The 18,337-nt window shown below is 39.2% G+C and overlaps 1 protein-coding gene across 8 annotated transcripts in view; it reads right to left on the reverse strand.

The window, feature by feature from the left end:
• Positions 1-429: 429 nt before the first annotated feature.
• The window catches only part of ICA1L (islet cell autoantigen 1 like), a 58,239-nt gene continuing 40,331 nt past the window's right edge, over positions 430-18,337 (reverse strand). For 5 of the 8 annotated variants that reach the window (XM_061382058.1, XM_061382031.1, XM_061382026.1 and 2 more), the window contains exons 10-13: positions 16,151-16,225; positions 11,321-11,575; positions 10,391-10,480; positions 430-3,507 (exon numbers count right to left, since the gene is read on the reverse strand). In XM_061382058.1, coding sequence (XP_061238042.1) covers positions 3,392-3,507; positions 10,391-10,480; positions 11,321-11,575; positions 16,151-16,225 — 536 coding nt within the window. In that variant the 3' untranslated portion in view covers positions 430-3,391. The remainder of the gene's footprint in view (positions 3,508-10,390; positions 10,481-11,320; positions 11,576-16,150; positions 16,226-18,337) is intronic. The other 3 variants (XR_009729852.1, XM_061382041.1, XM_061382049.1) reach the window with 3 other exon arrangements.

Here is an 18,337-nt window from a genome sequence, read left to right on the forward strand (position 1 = left end):
GTATATTTAAACGAACCCTTATTGTTGTGTGTTTTAAATGCATTACTTTCAGTACTGCTGAATTGGTTAATATGTTAAAGTTTGTAGTTTAATGTAAAGTTAAAGTTTCCCAGTTTAATGTCTACATCCCAAGATTCTGGGTGTGTTTCACTGCTCAAGGTAAGGAAATGCAGGGCCCTGCCAGTGCTATGGAAGATAGAAGTAACTGGATCAGTTAATCCTGGCTTTCTATTCCTCCTGTCAGCAAATCAAGTTAAATAATATGGCTTATATTTCACTGGTTATTGCGTCCAGGCTCAGAACTTTGCTGTTTAGTATTCTGTATTTTGTTACTAACAGTGTTTACACAAAGAACACACATTCTGTTATTTCCCATATCTTACAAAGTCCCTCCTGCATGAAATAGAAAGAATCAGTCTCACAAGGATATTAATTGCCCTGGTTTTATTTTCATTCTGTGGTATCTGTATCATTCAAACTACCTTCTTACTACTATGGTCCTGAGGTAAAAACCAACGTTTTTGAATAGGGAAACAACAACTAGATTTGTATTGAACACTTTAGAAAATAAACTTTTTAATGCCATCTTATAGTTTTATTATTAATAAAAGAGGCTCAGAAAAATAGCACATTCAAACTTCCTTTGTTCGTACACAGTTAAGACCTTTACATTTCCAGATGGTCTGAAATACAAACACTTTTTCATTGTGGAAATACTGAAACCTGTTTTGTTAAAACAGGTTGTTTCTAATCATATCAGAGTTATGTTTTACACTTAATGAAAGATTTCAAAAAATACAAAGTCACACCAATTTGATCTTAATCTGCCCTAAAGTTGGTTGAAGAAAGATTAGGCAAATTTTAGTTCTTCTGGGGGCTCTTCTAAGTTTAAATGCATTTTTGTCTGCTATTAAAAAGTATAAGATAGCTATCCCCCCCCACTCAACATAAAAAGCATTCATTTATTTTGATAAGAGTTGTTCTCAGCTCACCCTTGGTTAAGGTTAATTCATTTATTTATTGAATGGTGGTTCTAGATTTAAGCAAATAGCAACTGACCACCTTTCTGTTCTGTGTTTATCCTGTCCTTTCCTTTCACTCCCAACTGAATATGTGCTTGGTTTGCTATTATACCTAGTTTAAGTGTAATACAGCCAAATTTCTGTTTCTGGCTCTTAAATTAATGATTGAGCTTCAAATAACTAACCTTGAGGAAAAATAAAGTTTTAAATGTGCACTTCAAAAATGGAGTCATTAGACTTGCTGAAGTTATAACTGGACTTTCTAAGGCAGTGTTGCTTTTGGGTTAAAGGAGCAAATGGATACTCTGTTGAAAGCAAAAATGTTAGAGAAACTAAGAACTGAATAATACAAATTCTGATAATGTTTCTATTTTTTGATAACCTTTGCTCTTGGAAAACTGGGGGGCAGTATCCCCCTACATCCACTGTCAGGGATTTAGGCCTAGGGAGAGTACTGGTTTTCCTCTTTGTTTACGCCATAACAAGGACTGCTCTGCATGGATGTGAGGGAGCTATTCAAGTATTTTTTAACTAATGCATTAGTGAGAATTAATAAGAGAAAAATGGCAAAACTCAAGACAATTAACACTTTCTGAGGTACTCCCAAAGTTGAGAGCTCAGAGTGACCATGGGTATAGACTTCAGATTGTGATTCATAATCATGACCCTGGTGATGGATTTTGGTGGAACAATGTACTGCACTGGCAAATGTCACTGAATACAAAGGGAGAGTTACAAAATGCTTAAGGGTTAAACCAAGTAAATATGAATAAGCACGTGAAAATATTTTAAGGAAAGTTTTACAGACTCTTTTAAGTCCATATTCCTGACCCTCAGTTAAGGTCTTTCTAGCCAGCCACTACTTGACCACAGTTGTGGTTTTCCAAAGACCCTGTGGGCAGTTCAGATCGTAGTTAGGCCAGACTGCTATGGATGGGAAGTGGACTGCGATTTACCTGCCCTAGTCGCTCCTAAGAAAATGTTTTTTCTATATACAGTGACTCAGAGATTACAAGCAATTCTCCTGTAAATAATAGTTAAGCTTGCTTGGAACTAGGAGTATAGTGAAATCTGCTGTGAACATGTTCGTGAACATGGTCACTTATGCAGATACAATGGACTGGACGATGATGAAACAGGACAGCGGGTGAACTGCCTCAGAACTAAGGCTGGGCAGGAAGAAAGAACAGGACATAGAGTGACTGTGTCTACAATGGCTGTGCTTGTATCAGCATATACTTCAACTTCCATTAAAGGAACTGCCTTCTGATACTTAAGACTCTAAACCTTCCAAGGGTAAGTTTGTCCTTAGTAATCAAACAGAACCTCAGCTGATGTCACCCACAGAAAAGTGGAAAAATGAAAGACTGCTTTACTGATGGTATAGAGCTTTCTGTAACTGTGCCAGAAAGTATTCTGGGTTAAATCATGTTAAGAAATACTGGGTAAGTATTGCACATCTGTTCGAGGGTGAGTTAATCAGATTTTTCCCTCATTCAAGTAGACGTTTCCGGGTGGTTGCAGGAATACGACTGCCAGTTGCCCAGGGAGTATCCTCCCTGGTCTTCTTTCAGGCAGCGTGTGAATACAGGGCACTGTGACGGCAGTGTGTGAAGACTTAGGCCTGAAGACAAAATGAAGTACAACGTCTGAAATACTGTTGGACAGTCCTGTGGTTTATAAGATGGGAAGAGAATTTTCTGTTTCTACAGAGGGTGGACTTAGCAAATAACTCGTCCTGCTACTTTCCCCAAAAAATTCAATAATGAAATTGGAGGGTGTCCATGATTTTGTATGAAGGAAAAGAACTGAGATACTACATTTTAGCCTCCAAGTGGAGAGAACAAATACCAAGTTTCTCTGTGATTTCATCAAAGAAAACTGAGTTCTCAAATCTTATTCTACCTTTCTAAAGACAAAACTAGTCTTGTTTCTAGTGCTATGTTCCACAACAGAAAATCCCCCCTGCCAGTGTTTTATTTAAAAACCAACCCCAAATCACAACCCAGTTTACATGCTGTCCTTCATCTATATATAGAAATCTCACAGCCAGCAAGGCAACTCATACATAAAAGGTTTTCCAAATCAATAAACCCAATCCCTACTAAGTTTTGGTATCAATTTCAGACTCAATAGTTTTGTAAAGGTTTACATATATTACCAACTGCTGCAAATCCAAGATATTAAATAGACACTTAATGTATAAAAATGTGGTTGGTCCTTACCATCTGTCTAAAGTTGGCTGTCAAGTGTTAAATTTGCAAACACAGTGTCTTCATATGTGAGTGACAACATAAACTCCTTTTCACTAAGGCAGTAAGTTGCAAAACTGGTGTCTCAAGGCCATTGAAGTGGCATCGTAACTTCAGTCAAGCATTAAGAAGTTCATCATCTGAGTGTCCGATAGCATCTGGGTTTGAAAGTGGATCCAAGTCTGCAAATAGATTGAACCAGGCTGACATGTCTTGGTTACCACTGTTGGGAGCTAGTAAAAAAGAAAAAAAAAAACAACAACACATTGAAGAGTCCCAGATTTTTAAAAAATCACATCACTGTACCACATTTATAATTTTAAAGTAGATGCTGCTTCTTTTGAATCAAATTTAAGACAACTGACAAGAATAAACATCGATTATGTCTCCTTGAGGATAATTTGGAAAGCTAATTGCATGTTGCTCTGAGAAGGACTTGATTAAAAGTGAAAAGGCAGGAAGTAATAGAAGACTCTCAGATAAGGCTCAAGGTTAAAAGTAACCTTTGTTCCTACACTTGCAAACTTAGTGCTTGGAATACATATTTATTATCAAAGTAATCTTAAAATATAGATGTAGGGAGGAAACAATCCCCTAATCCTGTCTCTCAGCAGTTGTCCTTTTCATTTACAGTTGTTTTGTCTTTTCCACGTGTACTTTACAAATTTTTGATAAATATGGAGTGAATTATGTCTCAGACACAACTTCCTGTTAACCAACTCTCTCCCTGTGGAGAATGGAAAATTGCATATATGGATAATCTACAAGTAATGGGCAGATAGTCAAGAATAATACATTTATGCTGAAGGCTGGGGCTAGTGAAAGACTGTTCAGTGGCATGGACAGTGGGTCATCTCAGAAGGCCAGGGGGTCCAGAAAGCAGGGCTGAGACCCAGGGGACAATCCGAAGGTTACATATGAGACCAGAGACGCAGTGGACAGAGGACGGAAGGCAATCCAACTCACGAGGCTAAAGCAACCCTCTCTTACAAGCATGGCTGTCACTTTACACAGAGGAGGGGGCTGGAGACTGGGCTGTGGGGATCCCAAGCCTCAGGGATCCGGACAGAGTGAAAGGCAGCTTTGTGTATCCAGTTCTGTTTCTGGGAACCCCAAGGTAGTGTCAGTGATGCCCACACAAAATTCTGGCTCTGAGTCCTGGGTGTACCTACTAATAAGTAATAATGAGCAAGTCATTTAACCTTGGGTCCTCTTGCTTCCTCATTTGTAAAGATCATATAATTTATTATTAAACCAGGATACTTGAGAGGAAGTAGGGCGGGGCGGGGCTTTTAATAATTAAACTTGAAGAACAGTGTCAAGCAGGACATTTGATCATTTCATTAACACCTGAACTCCCTCAAACAGCTGTTGAGAGGTTCTGATGAGCATACAAAAGTCGTACAGTATTCTACAAATGTGGCATGGTTTTATATTTATCTGTCACAGTGGGAAATGAAGGTCTTAATTACGTTATTTTCATGGGGGCTTTCCTTGTGCACTTTTCTTGCCTACAGAGATTCTTAGAGGACAACAAGTAGAGGGTGAATGAGTGAGTCAGGTGGCGCTAGTGGTAGAGTCCAGCTGCCAGTGCAGGAGGCATAAGAGACGTGGGTTCGATTCCCTAAGTTGGGAAGATCCCCTGGAGGAGGGCATGGCAACCCACTCCAGTATTCTTGCCTGGAGAATCCCTTAGACAGAGGAGCCTGCTGGGCTATGGGTGGCCCAGAGTCAGACATGACTGCAGCGACTTAGCACGCACACATGTACAGAGAAAAAGAGCCTAAATAACTAATTTTCATACAGTAAAAGCAACCATAAAAATACCAACATCAAGAAACAGAACATGACCACTCCTTAGAAGCTGGCACCCTCCGGTCACTACTCACACCACCCTCACCCAACCTCTCACCCAGCATCACAGACAAAATAAATACCATTGGGGCTGTTAGCAACAGTGCTGTCAAAACATCCTTTTGCATCTATTTTGGTTAACAGTTGAATGCATTTCTGTTGGAAAAGTACTTAGGAGTGGAAAGGTACATGCATCTTGTGGTGCGTGTATTTCAGTTTTAGCAGAAACTGCCAGTTTTCCAAATGGTAATGCTAATTTACACTCCCACAAGTAGTGTCCAAGTTCTTCCATATCCTTGTTAGCATGAGTGGTTTTCAGTTTTTATTTAAGCTGTTCTGATAGGTGGGTAATGGTATTATTGCATTTTTGGTTTTAGTTTGCATTTCCTTAAGGTGGATCAGCTAGTCAAAGAACTCACCTGCAATGTGGGAGACCTGGGTTCAATCCCTGGGTTGAGAAGCTCCCCTGGAGAAGAGAAAGGCTACCCACTGCAGTATTGTGGCCTGGAGAATTCCATGGACTGTATATAGTCCATGGGGTTGCAAAGAGTCAGACATGACTGAGCAACTCACCTCACTTCACTAATGACTAATGAAGTGGGGGGTACTTAATGAGTGAATTTTAAAATTGTTAAGAACTTTAATTTTTATTAAAATTCTAAGGTTTAATTTTATTGTAGCTTTTTGCTGAAAGCTTTTTCCCCCTATTTTCCCCCCACTAAGCCTCAAGGATTATAAGCAAATAGCAGTATTCTCAGTATCTCAGCTTTTTTCTGTTCAGTGGTAAAATTTACTCACTTTTTTAATGATTAAACACAATTAAGTTTTAGTGAGTTTAAAAAGAGAAAACTAAATAGTCTGAATCCCTAAGGGTGTCTGTATTCAGAATTGGCTGCTGTGAATCTGTGATTTGCTTGGAATTGACAGATTCCCCAACTGATTTATCCCAAAGTATTAGGAAGAATAAAATAGGATTCCATGAGTCCACAATGATACATATCAACAAGTAAGTAAAAGTGAGGACAAGACAAAGCTTTTCTGTACAGCAGAACGCCAACTAGTAAACGTAGAAGGAATGACCAAACAGAAACCTATCATCTGGTAACAACCACAGTAACAGACGTTTCATGCAGGAATTATCAAGGAATGCTGAGTTAGTGGGAGAAACTTTGGTAATGAGAAACAACCCATTCTTACAGTTTCAAAATATTTTTCCACATGATAATTATTCATCACAAAGGAAAAAACAGAATAGTAATTTGATAGTGAGTAAACCTGGCAGACACCGCCTTAACCAAGTGATCGAAGTTAATAACATCGTGAGCAACGGAGCACAAGAGGCACCGTGTGCCTCCCGGTATGGTTTCCTAAGAACACACAACATCATTCCTGTGCTGCTAGTCCTGACAAAATGCATAACCTGAATCTATGAGACAGCGTCAGATAAACTCAATTCGAGGAATATTCTACAAAATTAACCACACACACACACAAAAAGCCACAACAATGGAAGGCAAAGACTGAGGAACTGTCCCAGATTAAGAGGCTAAAGAGACCTGACGACAAATACAGTGTGATCCTGCATTGGATCCTGGATTGGTCTAGGAAAATATCTTTTTCTCTTGTTATAAAATACATTATATAATTTGTAACACTACTGTATTTTATAACAACTGAAATAATCTGAATAAGATCTATAGATTGCATAACAGTAGTAAGGTAATGTTTAATTTCCAATTTTGATCACTAAATTGTGATTATGTAAAAGGATGTCCTTCTTAGGAAACAGATGCTAACGTTTTTAGCGGTGAAGGGCATTACGTCTGCTATTTAAGTCTCAGAATAATTTCAGTTCACAAAAAATTACATATACTGCACACACAGAATAAGGCAAACATGGTAACATTTTTTGAAATCTAGGTGGGAAAATATGGGAATATTTGGTACGATTTTTGCGAGCCTTTCTGTAGGTCTGAAATGGTTTGAAAATTTTAAAATATTGATACTACAAAGATTTAGATGTCAGTCTAAAAGTGCTCCCACTGGTCAACATGGGGACAATTTGAGAACCAAAATGATTAAGAACAGCAGTGATTATAAACCACAGAAAAAGTATGAATCCATTCTGACAGTGAACACATATGTAAATAGGGAATAAGAGATAGTTTTCTGCTTACAGCAGAAGGGATAGGCCACTCATTCTAGTATTCTTGGGTTTCCCTGGTGGCTCAGACGGTAAAGAATCTGCCTGCAATTCGGGAGACCTGGGTTCAATCCCTGGGTTGGGAAGATCCCCCTGGAGGAGGACAATGGCAACCCACTCAAGTATTCTTGCCTAGAGAATCCCCACGGACAGAGGAGCCTGGAAGGCTACAGTCCATGGGGTCATAAAGAATTGGACACAACTGAGTGACTAAGCACACACAGCACCGGGCAGGTCAGTCAGTCAGATCAGTCACTCAGTCATGTCCGACTCTTTGCGACCCCATGAATCGCAGCACACCAGGCCTCCCTGTCCATCACCAACTCCCGGAGTTCACTCAGACTCACATCCATTGAGTCAGTGATGCCATCCAGCCATCTCATCCATCCTCTGTCATCCCCTTCTCCTCCTGCCCCCAGTCCCTCCCAGCATCAGAGTCTTTTCCAATGAGCCAATTCTTCGCATCAGGTGGCCAAAGTATTGGAGTTTCAGCTTCAGCATCAGTCCTTCCAATGAACACCCAGGACTGATCTCCCTTAGGATGGACTGATTGGATCTCCTTGCAGTCCAAGAGTCTTCTCCAACACCACAGTTCAAAAGCATCAATTCTTTGGTGCTCAGCTTTCTTTAGGAGACGGCAACGGCACCCCACTCCAGTACTCTTGCCTGGAAAATCCCATGGACGGAGGAGCCTGGTAGGCTGCAGTCCACGGGGTCGCTAAGAGTTGGACACGACTGAGCGACTTCACTTTGACTTTTCACTTTCATGCATTGGAGAAGAAAATGGCAACCCACTCCAGTATTTTTACCTGGAGAATCCCAGGGATGGGGGAGCCTGGTGGGCTGCCGTCTATGGGGTTGCACAGAGTTGGACACGACTGAAGTGATTTAGCAGCAGCAGCAGCAGCTTTCTTCACAGTCCAACTCTCACATCCGTACATGACCACTGGAAAAACCATAGCCTTGACTAGACAGACCTTTGTTGGCAAAGTAATGTCTCTGCTTTTTAATATGCTGTCTAGGTTGGTCATAACTTTCCTTCCAAGGAGTAAGTGTCTTTTAATTTCATGGCTGCAATCACCATCTGCAGTGATTTTGGAACCCAGAAAAATAGTCAGCCACTGTTTCCACTGTTTCCCCATCTATTTGCCATGAAGTGATGGGACCGGATGCCATGATCTTAGGTGGAAGAAGCCAATTGTATGGCATGTGAATTATATGTCAATAAGGCTGTTTAAAAAATGTGATTAACAGATGAGTGGATAAACAAAATGTGGTATATCCATACAATGAAATATTATTCAACTTTAAAAAGGAAGGACACCCTGTCACGCACTACAACACGGATGAACTTGGAGGACATTACGCTAAGTGGAATCAGCCAGGTACAAGAAGACAAGTACTTGCAGGACCCTGTTTATATAAGGTGTGAAGGTAGTCAGATTCATAGAAACAGAAAGTAAAATGCTGGTTACCAGGGGCTGGGAAGAGAGAACAGGAAGTTACTGTTTAACGGGTACAAAGTTTCACATTTTTCACAGCAATGTGCATATACTTTACTGAACTGTACACTTAAAAACGGCTAAGATGCTAGATTTTGTTCTGTGTTTTTACTACAATTTTTAAAAAAGTGTGGAGAGAGTGCTAGGGTTGGAAAATCATCACTTTTCACCTGTAACAGGACAGGCTGAATCAGGCAAAAAGCAAAAACGGATGCTAAACCTAAGTGGAAATTCTGACAAACAGAAAAGCAGGACGTGTCCCAGGTTTCAGTGTCTTCCCACAGACTGCTCAGTAACTGTCAGGGAGGACAGAACGAAATAGTGATCATATAGGAGAAAACCTGGACAGCTCCCTGGGTGAGTGGTCAACGTGACACCCCTAAGGGAGAGAGGGACAGCTCTGAGCTGTGAAACACTGAGAAAGGAACATCACCTATGTGTGTTCTAGTCAGGATAATCTGACTAGATATTCAGGAAAACGAACAACCTAAATTTAATTACAAGGAGACCTCAAATCAAATTGAATAAGGAGCCTTCTATTAAAAACAACAGTGGAGCAGAAAGACAATATTCTTTTAAGATGCCCATGTCCAAAAAAACCAAAAGTTGTGGAAAAATTTCAGATTAAAAGAGTCTAATGAAATATGGCAACTGAATACATTACATGACCACAGACTCCCCCTACCCCCTGCCCTGCCAGGCAGACTCAGGACAGTGCTATAAAGGACATTACTGGTCAACTCAAACATAAGATACAAATACTTAGTAGATTATAGAAACGCGTGTTAACATTTCCTAACATTACAGCCATGTTGTGGTTGTGCAAGAGAATATACCTGCTCTCAGGAAACACAAGCTGCAGCGTTTAGGAGGAAAGGGTCATGGTGCATGTAACTTACCCACAAGTGGTTCAGATAAAACAACACGTGCATTACACACACGCCTGTATAAAGCAAATGGGATAAAATGCCGACAACAGGGAAATCTGCATGAAGGTGTTCTTTGTGCCGTTTTCATTTGTGAAATATTTCTGTGTGTCTGAAATTCTGTCCAATTAAAAAGTTAAGTCAACGTCAGTGACTAGGATTAATATGTATAAGATCCTGTAAGACAGGGAATGGGTCTATTTTCTATGTATATCCTACATGGTAATTACAACATGAACCAGCTCTGCAGACAAAATACAATGAGTACTCCATATATGAAAGCAATTACTATGTACCCGGTCCTGTGCTATAAGCCTGAGTGCGTTCTCTGTCAACAGGCATCCTGTGCACACAGAGCATGTTCTATTCTAATGGCATTATCCATTATCAATAGACTTTAACACAAAACATAAAAGACTGAAGTAGAGGATGAAGTTTACCATGGCAAGCCCACAAAGTCTAGTCACTGCTTTCCACAGTGAGGGACAGCCAAATACAGCTTTCATTTTAATTCATTATTAACAAAATAATTTTTTGGACAATATGAGGCAAAGGCTATAAAATGATTCTTTTCTAAATTTACTTGAATTTGACTTATTATGATGGCAGATAATGTAAATAAGTAACTTACACTTTGTTAATTTCTTTGGACTCTGTGAAGGCACTGGCTGGTTATCAATGTGTGACAGAGGAAATTCTAAACCCCCATGGGAGGCCCAGCCTGGGGAGAGAAATAATGAATTATGCATTGTTAATCAAGTGGGAAATAACAACAGAAAAACAAGGGAAAAATATCTAATAAAAGTCCTCCAATCTTTGTACCAGGGTAATATTCCATAATATAATTAGGGTTTGGGAGACATGTTAGGTGGAGTCACAGAAACCCAGGAAACCAAACGACGTTCTAAATGGAAGAGGAGTGGGAATCTGAGACACAGGTTAGAAATGTAATTGATAGGACTTAGGAACCACTATCCAAGTGGGGAACAGTATGATTCCTAAGGCGTCGGGCTGGACACAGGACGGTGGAACAGCAGGTGAGTGGAGAGACTCCCTGACATGTAAACAAAGCAGGTGGCCCTTTCCTGCTCCCAGCTTTCCACACAGCCCTCCACTCCCACCGCATTGCCCCGAAGGCTGTCAGGGAACCAGCTCCGGAGTTGTTCCCTTTTCTTTTGTCATCTCTGAGCTCACAAGAAGAGAATGCATCAAGTTTTGCTAGGTGGAAGAAACAGTGTCACCTGCCCTAGGCAGGGATAACTTCGCAGATCAAGAATTTTTAAACAAGACACTGGTTTTCTATGTAGAGAAGATACCTGGAAAAATCAATGAAGAAAATATGGGGTTTAGGGGAGGTGGCAGGAAAACACCCTTTGTTTCACTCTCCTTGACAGACGCCAGTGATATCTGTTGTTTTTCTTGTTGACTGGTGTGACTGAAGATTTTATCTAGCAGTACTGAAGCTAACTTTGTTTCCTTGTTGATTTCAGCATCCACACGTACCTAGTTTTGCTTCACAAATATACAGCAATTCAGGGGTATCCAAATATTGCACACTTACTGTTGAAAGCTCCAGCAGCATGAAGGCCAAGGTCAAAGAGCTGTGAAGGAAGGAATCCTGCGGAGTGAGCAAGAGGCTCAGAGCCCCCAGAAGGCTCCTGGCACGTGAGACTGGCCTTGGGGCTTCCAAAGACAGCCTGGCATTCCTGGGAAGATTCACCAGCACTCCAACAACCAGGACTTAGAAGGCTGTTCAGAAACGAGAATTCCTTCTCAAAATCATCTTCCAATGAATCTACTGGCAAATCTTTTGCAACTGTTGAGTGAACATAAAAACAAAATGGCTTTTATCTTTTCAAGGAAATAAGAGTAGGATATACAGCAAATCAAGTTTGTTTCATTCTCATATTTTATTAACATAATTTTAACAAATAAAGTGATTAGAAGTTTATGTGAAGACAATTTCTAATTAGGTAGGCTACATATCAAAATTCTTAAAGAATTCTTAAAGAAATTTGTGGAAAATTCTTAAAGAAATGGGAATACTAGACCACAATTGGAGAAGGAAATGGCAACCCACTCCAGTATTCTTGCCTGGAGAATCCCAGGGAGAGAGAAGCCTAGTGGGCTGCCGTCTATGGGGTCGCACAGAGTTGGACACGACTGAAGCGACTTAGCAACTTAGCAGACCACATTACCTGCCCCCTGAGAAATCTGTATGCAGGTCAAGAAGCAATAGTTAGAACCAGATGTGGAACAACAGACTGGTTCCAAATTGGGAAAGGAGTACATCAAGGCTGTATATTGTCACCCTGCTTATTTAACTTATATACAGAGTACATCATGCAAAATGAGCACAAGCTGGAATCAAGACTGCCAGGAGAAATACCAATAACCTCAGATATGCAGATGATACCACCCTTATGGCAGAAAGCAAAGAGGAACTAAACAGCCTCTTGATGAAAGTGAAAGAGGAGAGTGAAAAATCTGGCTTAAAATTCAACATTCAAAAAAACAAAGATCATGGCATCTGGTCCCATCACTTCATGATAAATAGACAGGGAAACAATGGAAACAGTGACAGACTTATTTTCTTGGGCTCCAAAATTACTGCAGATGGTGACTGCAGCCAGGAAATTAAAAGATGCTTGCTCCTTGGAAGAAAAGCTATGACCAACCTAGACAGCATATTAAAAAGCAGAGACATTACTTTGCTGATAAAGGTCCATCTAGTCAAAGCTATGGTTTTTCCAGTAGTCCTGTATGGATGTGAGAGTTGGACTATAAAGAAAGCTGAGTGCCAAAGAACTGTGATGTTGGACTTTTGAACTGTCGTGTTGGAGAAGACTCTTGAGAGCCCCTTGGACTACAAGGAGATCAAACCAGTCAATCGTAAAGGAAATCAGTCCTGAATATTCACTGGAAGGACTGATGCTGAAGCTCCAATAGTTTGGCCACCTGATGTGAAGAAAAGACTCACTGAAAAACCCTGATGCTGGGTAAGATTGAAGGCAGAAGGAGAAGGGGACAAAAGAGGATGAGATGGTTGGGTGGTATCACCAACTCGATGGATATGAGTTTGAGCAAGCTCTGGGAGTTGGTGACGGATAGGGAAGCCTGGCGTGCTGCAGTCCATGGGGTCTCAAAGAGTTGGACATGACTGAGTGACTGAACTGAAAGATCAAAATGACATTTCACAGTGAAATTAATAGCTATAAATACTTATGTATAAAATAACTAAGCAACCACCTGTGTAAGACAGAAACTACAGGAAACACGAGGAAAAACAGAAGCTAATAATAGGAGACTATAATATACCAAGTTAAAAAACAGGCCAAGAGGACAGAAGTAAAGATGTAAAAGATCTAAACAACATAATCAACAAGTAGTTTTTTTTTTTCCAGCTGTGCTGTGCAGCAGGTGAGATCTTAGTTCTCCAACCAGGGATCAGACCTGCACCCCGTGCATTGGGCATACAAAGTTTTAACCACTAGACTGCTGGGGAGGTTCTACTGTGGTTGTTTTTGAATATATACAAACCCTAATGAAAATATACCTTCTTTTGAAGCACACATTGAAAATTCATGGAAATTAGTAACTAAGGCACACACACAAATCAGTTTCTTAAAATAGAGATATTACAAACAACATGCTCTGATTGTAATGAAATAAAATGAGACAATTCTTGGAGAAGGAAATGGAAACCCACTCCAGTGGGATTTCCTGCCTGGGAAATCTCATGGACAGTGGAGCCTGGCGGGCCACAGTCCATGGGGTCACAAAAGAGTCAGACATGACTTAGCAACTCAGCAACAACCACAGTCGATTATAGGCAGGTCTTTCAACTGTCGGAGGATGGGGGCCCAGAACCCCCACTGAGTTCAAGTGTCAACTGTATTTGGTCTTGTGACTCCTATATTTATGAATGAAACAAAAACTTACTAAATTAGTACCTTAAATAAAGTTTAAGGGAAAAAAATGAGACCGTTTTTTAATGAAACCAGAAACTAAAGGGCTCTTCTGCCTGCACGTTCTTAATACCTTCTTTTAAACAACTCCTGGTTGAAAGGTGAATGTAATTTCTGAAAAATAGTGATAAAGAAGACGTTTCATATCATAACCCATGGGGTATTTAAATAATAATTAATAGAAAAATCATGACTACATTTATCAATAAAAATCAAAGAGGCTTCTGGCATGACAGAATGATGAGGTCTAGGGACCTGCACATCAGTTTTTAAGTAACTGGTGAAAATAATTTTAAAATCTCTGGAAATTTTCCAAGGACATACTTCAAATGAAGAAACATTTACACAAGAACATCTATTACAATTCAGAAAGAATGAGAGACTATAGTATTTGAACTAAGAACCATTCCTTTCCACCCCCCTTTCTCAATTCAACAAGATGAAAATTTGCTCTAGTCTGGTGGGAGTCAGGGAGGGGACCAAGGAATAATTGCAAACAAGCATGAGAGAATTTGGAGGGTAATGGAAATATTCTAATTCTCAATTGTGATGGTTGCCCAACTCTATAAATTTACTAAAAGCCACTGAATTTTATACTTACAATGGGTGAATCTTATGGTATTTAAATTATATCCCAATAAAACTTAAAAAATCAAGAGAGATTTTATACAAGTCTATGCAAATAAATCTGAAAACCCAGACAAAATGAATAATTTCTGAGAACAATATAACTTATTAAAATTGGTCCCAGGACAGGTAAAAAAGGTTAAACTGATCAATTTCCACAAAGAAGAAAACTAAAAAAAAAAAATCACAGGCTGAGATATTTTCACAGGGAAATTAATATCAATGTAAACATAGTAAATAAAATATCAATAGACAATGCACAATGACAAAGCTGGATTTCTAACTGGAATCCTATTAATATAGCTCACCATCTTAATGTATTTAAGAGCAAACATCAAATAATCACTGGTAGAGATGCTGAGAAAGCTGCTGGCAAAATTCAACAAGGAGTGGGTGTGCAACCATTCCTAATAAAATCTCTTGAGAAAACAGTAATGTGTGGATACTTAACATTATAAATTATATACCTCAATCTAAAAGCTAGCATCTTAATTAATTCAGAAACAGGCACTGACACCAAGATCAGGACATGCTTGCTATTATTTCACATTGTTCTGGAGGTAGTAACCAATTTAAAAAAAGAACTTAATTAGTCACAGGAGTTATTAAAGAAAAAACAAGACTATCTGTATTTGCTGAAGACATGATGGTTTACCTGGTAAGTTCCAGAAAATCACTCATAAAACTAACTCAAAGTATAAACAAATTTAGCAAGGTAGCAGGATACAAAACTAATATGTAAAAATCAATAGCACTTATATACACAAAATAGTAACCAATTAAAGATGAAATGGAAAGAAAATGTCATTTATAATCACAATAAAAGAAAATATTCAGAGATGATCTTAACTAGAAATGTTCAAAACCTACATAAAAAGACTATATATGAAAGCTATACAAGTAAACTTGAACAGAAAGATACCCCTTGTTTGACATCATCAACCTGTCAGTTTTCAGATTTAATGTGATCACAAAGTATCGATGAAACTTTCTTATGGAGCTAGACAATAAGCCTTTAAATAAAAAATGTGGCAATGGTACATTGACACATCTATAAGCTATAAAGAAAGTCCAGAAATTGACTCAAATACGTATAGAAATCTAGCATATGAGTGGAAGTTAATTTCAAATTACTGGGGCAAAGATGGCATTTAAAAAAATAAAGGATAGCCATTTGGAAAAATATAACATTCAATCCATTGTTCCAATACCATTTGCGTGAATAAACTCCAAATGAATTGGAGATCTAAACGTTAAAAAAAACAAACTATATAAATACTAGTAGAAAGCAGCAGCAGCAGCAGCAGAAAGCACAAATGAACTCCTCTAACCTGGGCTTTGCATAGGACATAAATCCAGATCCAATGAAACAAAAGATGAATAAATTTGACTATATAAAATGTTTAAATTGTTTTCATGGCAAAAAACAACTATAAGAAAAGTCAAAAGACAAATGACAAACTGGGAGAAAACATGCAACATAATTGCTTGGGAGAAATGCTCAAGGTAGTGCTGACTGAGTGCCTGCGCTGGTAGGTGGCAGAGATACGTGAGACAGTAAGTGGGGCAACAGTCCCGCACGTCCTCACAGTCACAGACGCTCCCACAGGGCCGAGACATACAGAATAAACAATTATTTAATTTCCATTGTGACATGCTATGAAGTAAAAGAGTAGGATTGTATTCCTGTGAAAAGACCTATCAGATTTTCATGTTATGAAAATGAATATTAAATAAAAACTAAAGCATTTTAAATAATAAATTATCCATATATATATAGTGAAATTATAATATACCATTTTCAGAATCAGAAAACTGAGGTGCTACAAATTCTTTTATTCCAGAATGTTTTTCCTTATGATCTTCAGTTGCTGAAACAAAAGCACATGAACGATTAAGTTGAAGAAGAAAAAATTCAGCATGCTGATTTACTATAGTAGTTTATAATAATTTAAACCCAACTGTTCAACTGACCAAATCAGATTATAATCCATATATGTAAAATTTAAAGATCTATAGATAAAAATCACGTATGTATAAATATAGCAAATAATTTTATAATACCCACAAATATTGGGGTCCTCTGTTATATCCATGCCCTCTTAAAAGTTAAAAGTTTTCACATTGCATGTAATTGGCACAGTGCCTACGAAAAACAATATGGAGGTTCCTCAAAAAAACTAAAAATAGAACTACCATATGATCCAACAATGCCACTTCTGAGTACTTTATCCAAAAAATAAAAACAAAAACCCTATTTCAAAAAGATACATGCACCCCACTATTCACTACAGCATTATTTACAACAGCCAAGACACTGAAAGAAACCAAATGCCCATCAATGGGTGAAAAAAGAAAATGCGGTTCATAGATGCAATGGAACGTTATTCAGCCATAAAAAGAATAAAATCTTAACATTTATGACAACATGGATGGACACTGAAGGCATTATGCTAAGTGAAATGGGTCAGAGAAAGACACATACTGTACCATCTCACTTATATGTGGTGTATCAAGAACAAACGATACCTGAGCTCATAGATTTAGAGAACACTGGTGGTTGCCAAAGGCTGAGGTGGGGGCACAATGAGTGAAGGAAGTTAAAAAGTACAAACTATTATAAAATAAATAAGTCATGGGGATGTAATGTACAGAATGTTGATTATAGTTAGTACTTTGTTACTATTTGCAACTCCAAGGACTGCTGCAGGTCAGGTTTCCCTGTCCTTCACTATCTCCTAAGTTTGCTCAGATTCATGTCCATTGAGTCGGTGATGCTATTTACAAGCATCTCATCCTCTGCCACCCTCTTCTTTTGCATTCAATCATTCCCAGCACAAGGATCTTTTCCAATGAGTCGGCTCTTCGCATCAGGTGGCCAAAGTATTGGAGCTTCAGTTTCAGCACCAGTCCTTCCAATGATTATTCAGGATTTATTTCCTTTAGGATTGACTGGTTTGATCTCCTTGCAATACTGCTGTTGCTGCTGCTAAGTCGCTTCAGTTGTGTCCGACTCTGTGCGACCCCACAGACGGCAGCCCACCAGGCTCCCCCGTCCCTGGGATTCTCCAGGCAAAAACACTGGAGGGGGTTGCCATTTCCTTCTCTAATGCATGAAAGTGAAAAGTGAAAGTGAAGTTGCTCAGTTGTGTCCAACTCTTAGCGACCCCATGGACTGCAGCCTCCCAGGCTCCTCCATCCATGGGATTTTCCAGGCAAGAGTACTGGAGTGGGGTGCCATTGCCTTCTCCCTTGCAATACAAGGGACTCTAAATCAAGTCTTCTCCAGCACCACAGTTAGAAAGCATCAGTTCTTTGGTGGTCGCCTTCTTTATGGTCCAACTCTCACATCTGTATGTGACTACTGGAAAAACTATAGCTTTAACAATATGGATCTCTGTCAGCAAAGGGACGTCTTTGCTTTTTAATATGCTGTCTAGGTCTGTCACAGATGTCCTCCCAAGTAGCAAGCATCTTTTAATTTCAAGGCTGCAGTCACTGTGTGCAGTGATTTTGGAGCCCAAGAAAAGAAAGTCTGTCACTGCTTCCACTTTTCCCCCTTCCATTTGCCATGAAGTGATGGGACTGGATGCCATGATCTTAGTTTTCTGATGTTGAGTTTTAAGCCACCTTTTTTACTCTTCTCTTTTACCCCCATCAAGAGGCTTTTTAGTTCCTCTTCACTTTCTGCCATAAGGGTGGTATCATCTGAGGTTGTTGATATTTCTGGCAATTTTGATTCCAGCTTGTGCTGTATCCAGCCGAGCATTTTGTACGATGTACTTTGTATATAAGTTAAATAAGCATGGTGACAATATACAGCCTTGACGTACTCCTTTCCCAATTCTGAACCAGTCCTTTATTCCATGTCTGGTTCTAACTGTTGCTTCTTGACCTGCATACAGGTTTCTCAGAGACAGGGAAGGTAGTCTGGTATTCCCATCTCTTTAAGAATTTTCCACAAATAACAAAGAATTTGTTAA

Source organism: Bos javanicus, chromosome 2 (assembly GCF_032452875.1).
Source record: "Bos javanicus breed banteng chromosome 2, ARS-OSU_banteng_1.0, whole genome shotgun sequence".
Classification (NCBI taxonomy): Eukaryota; Metazoa; Chordata; class Mammalia; order Artiodactyla; family Bovidae; genus Bos; species Bos javanicus.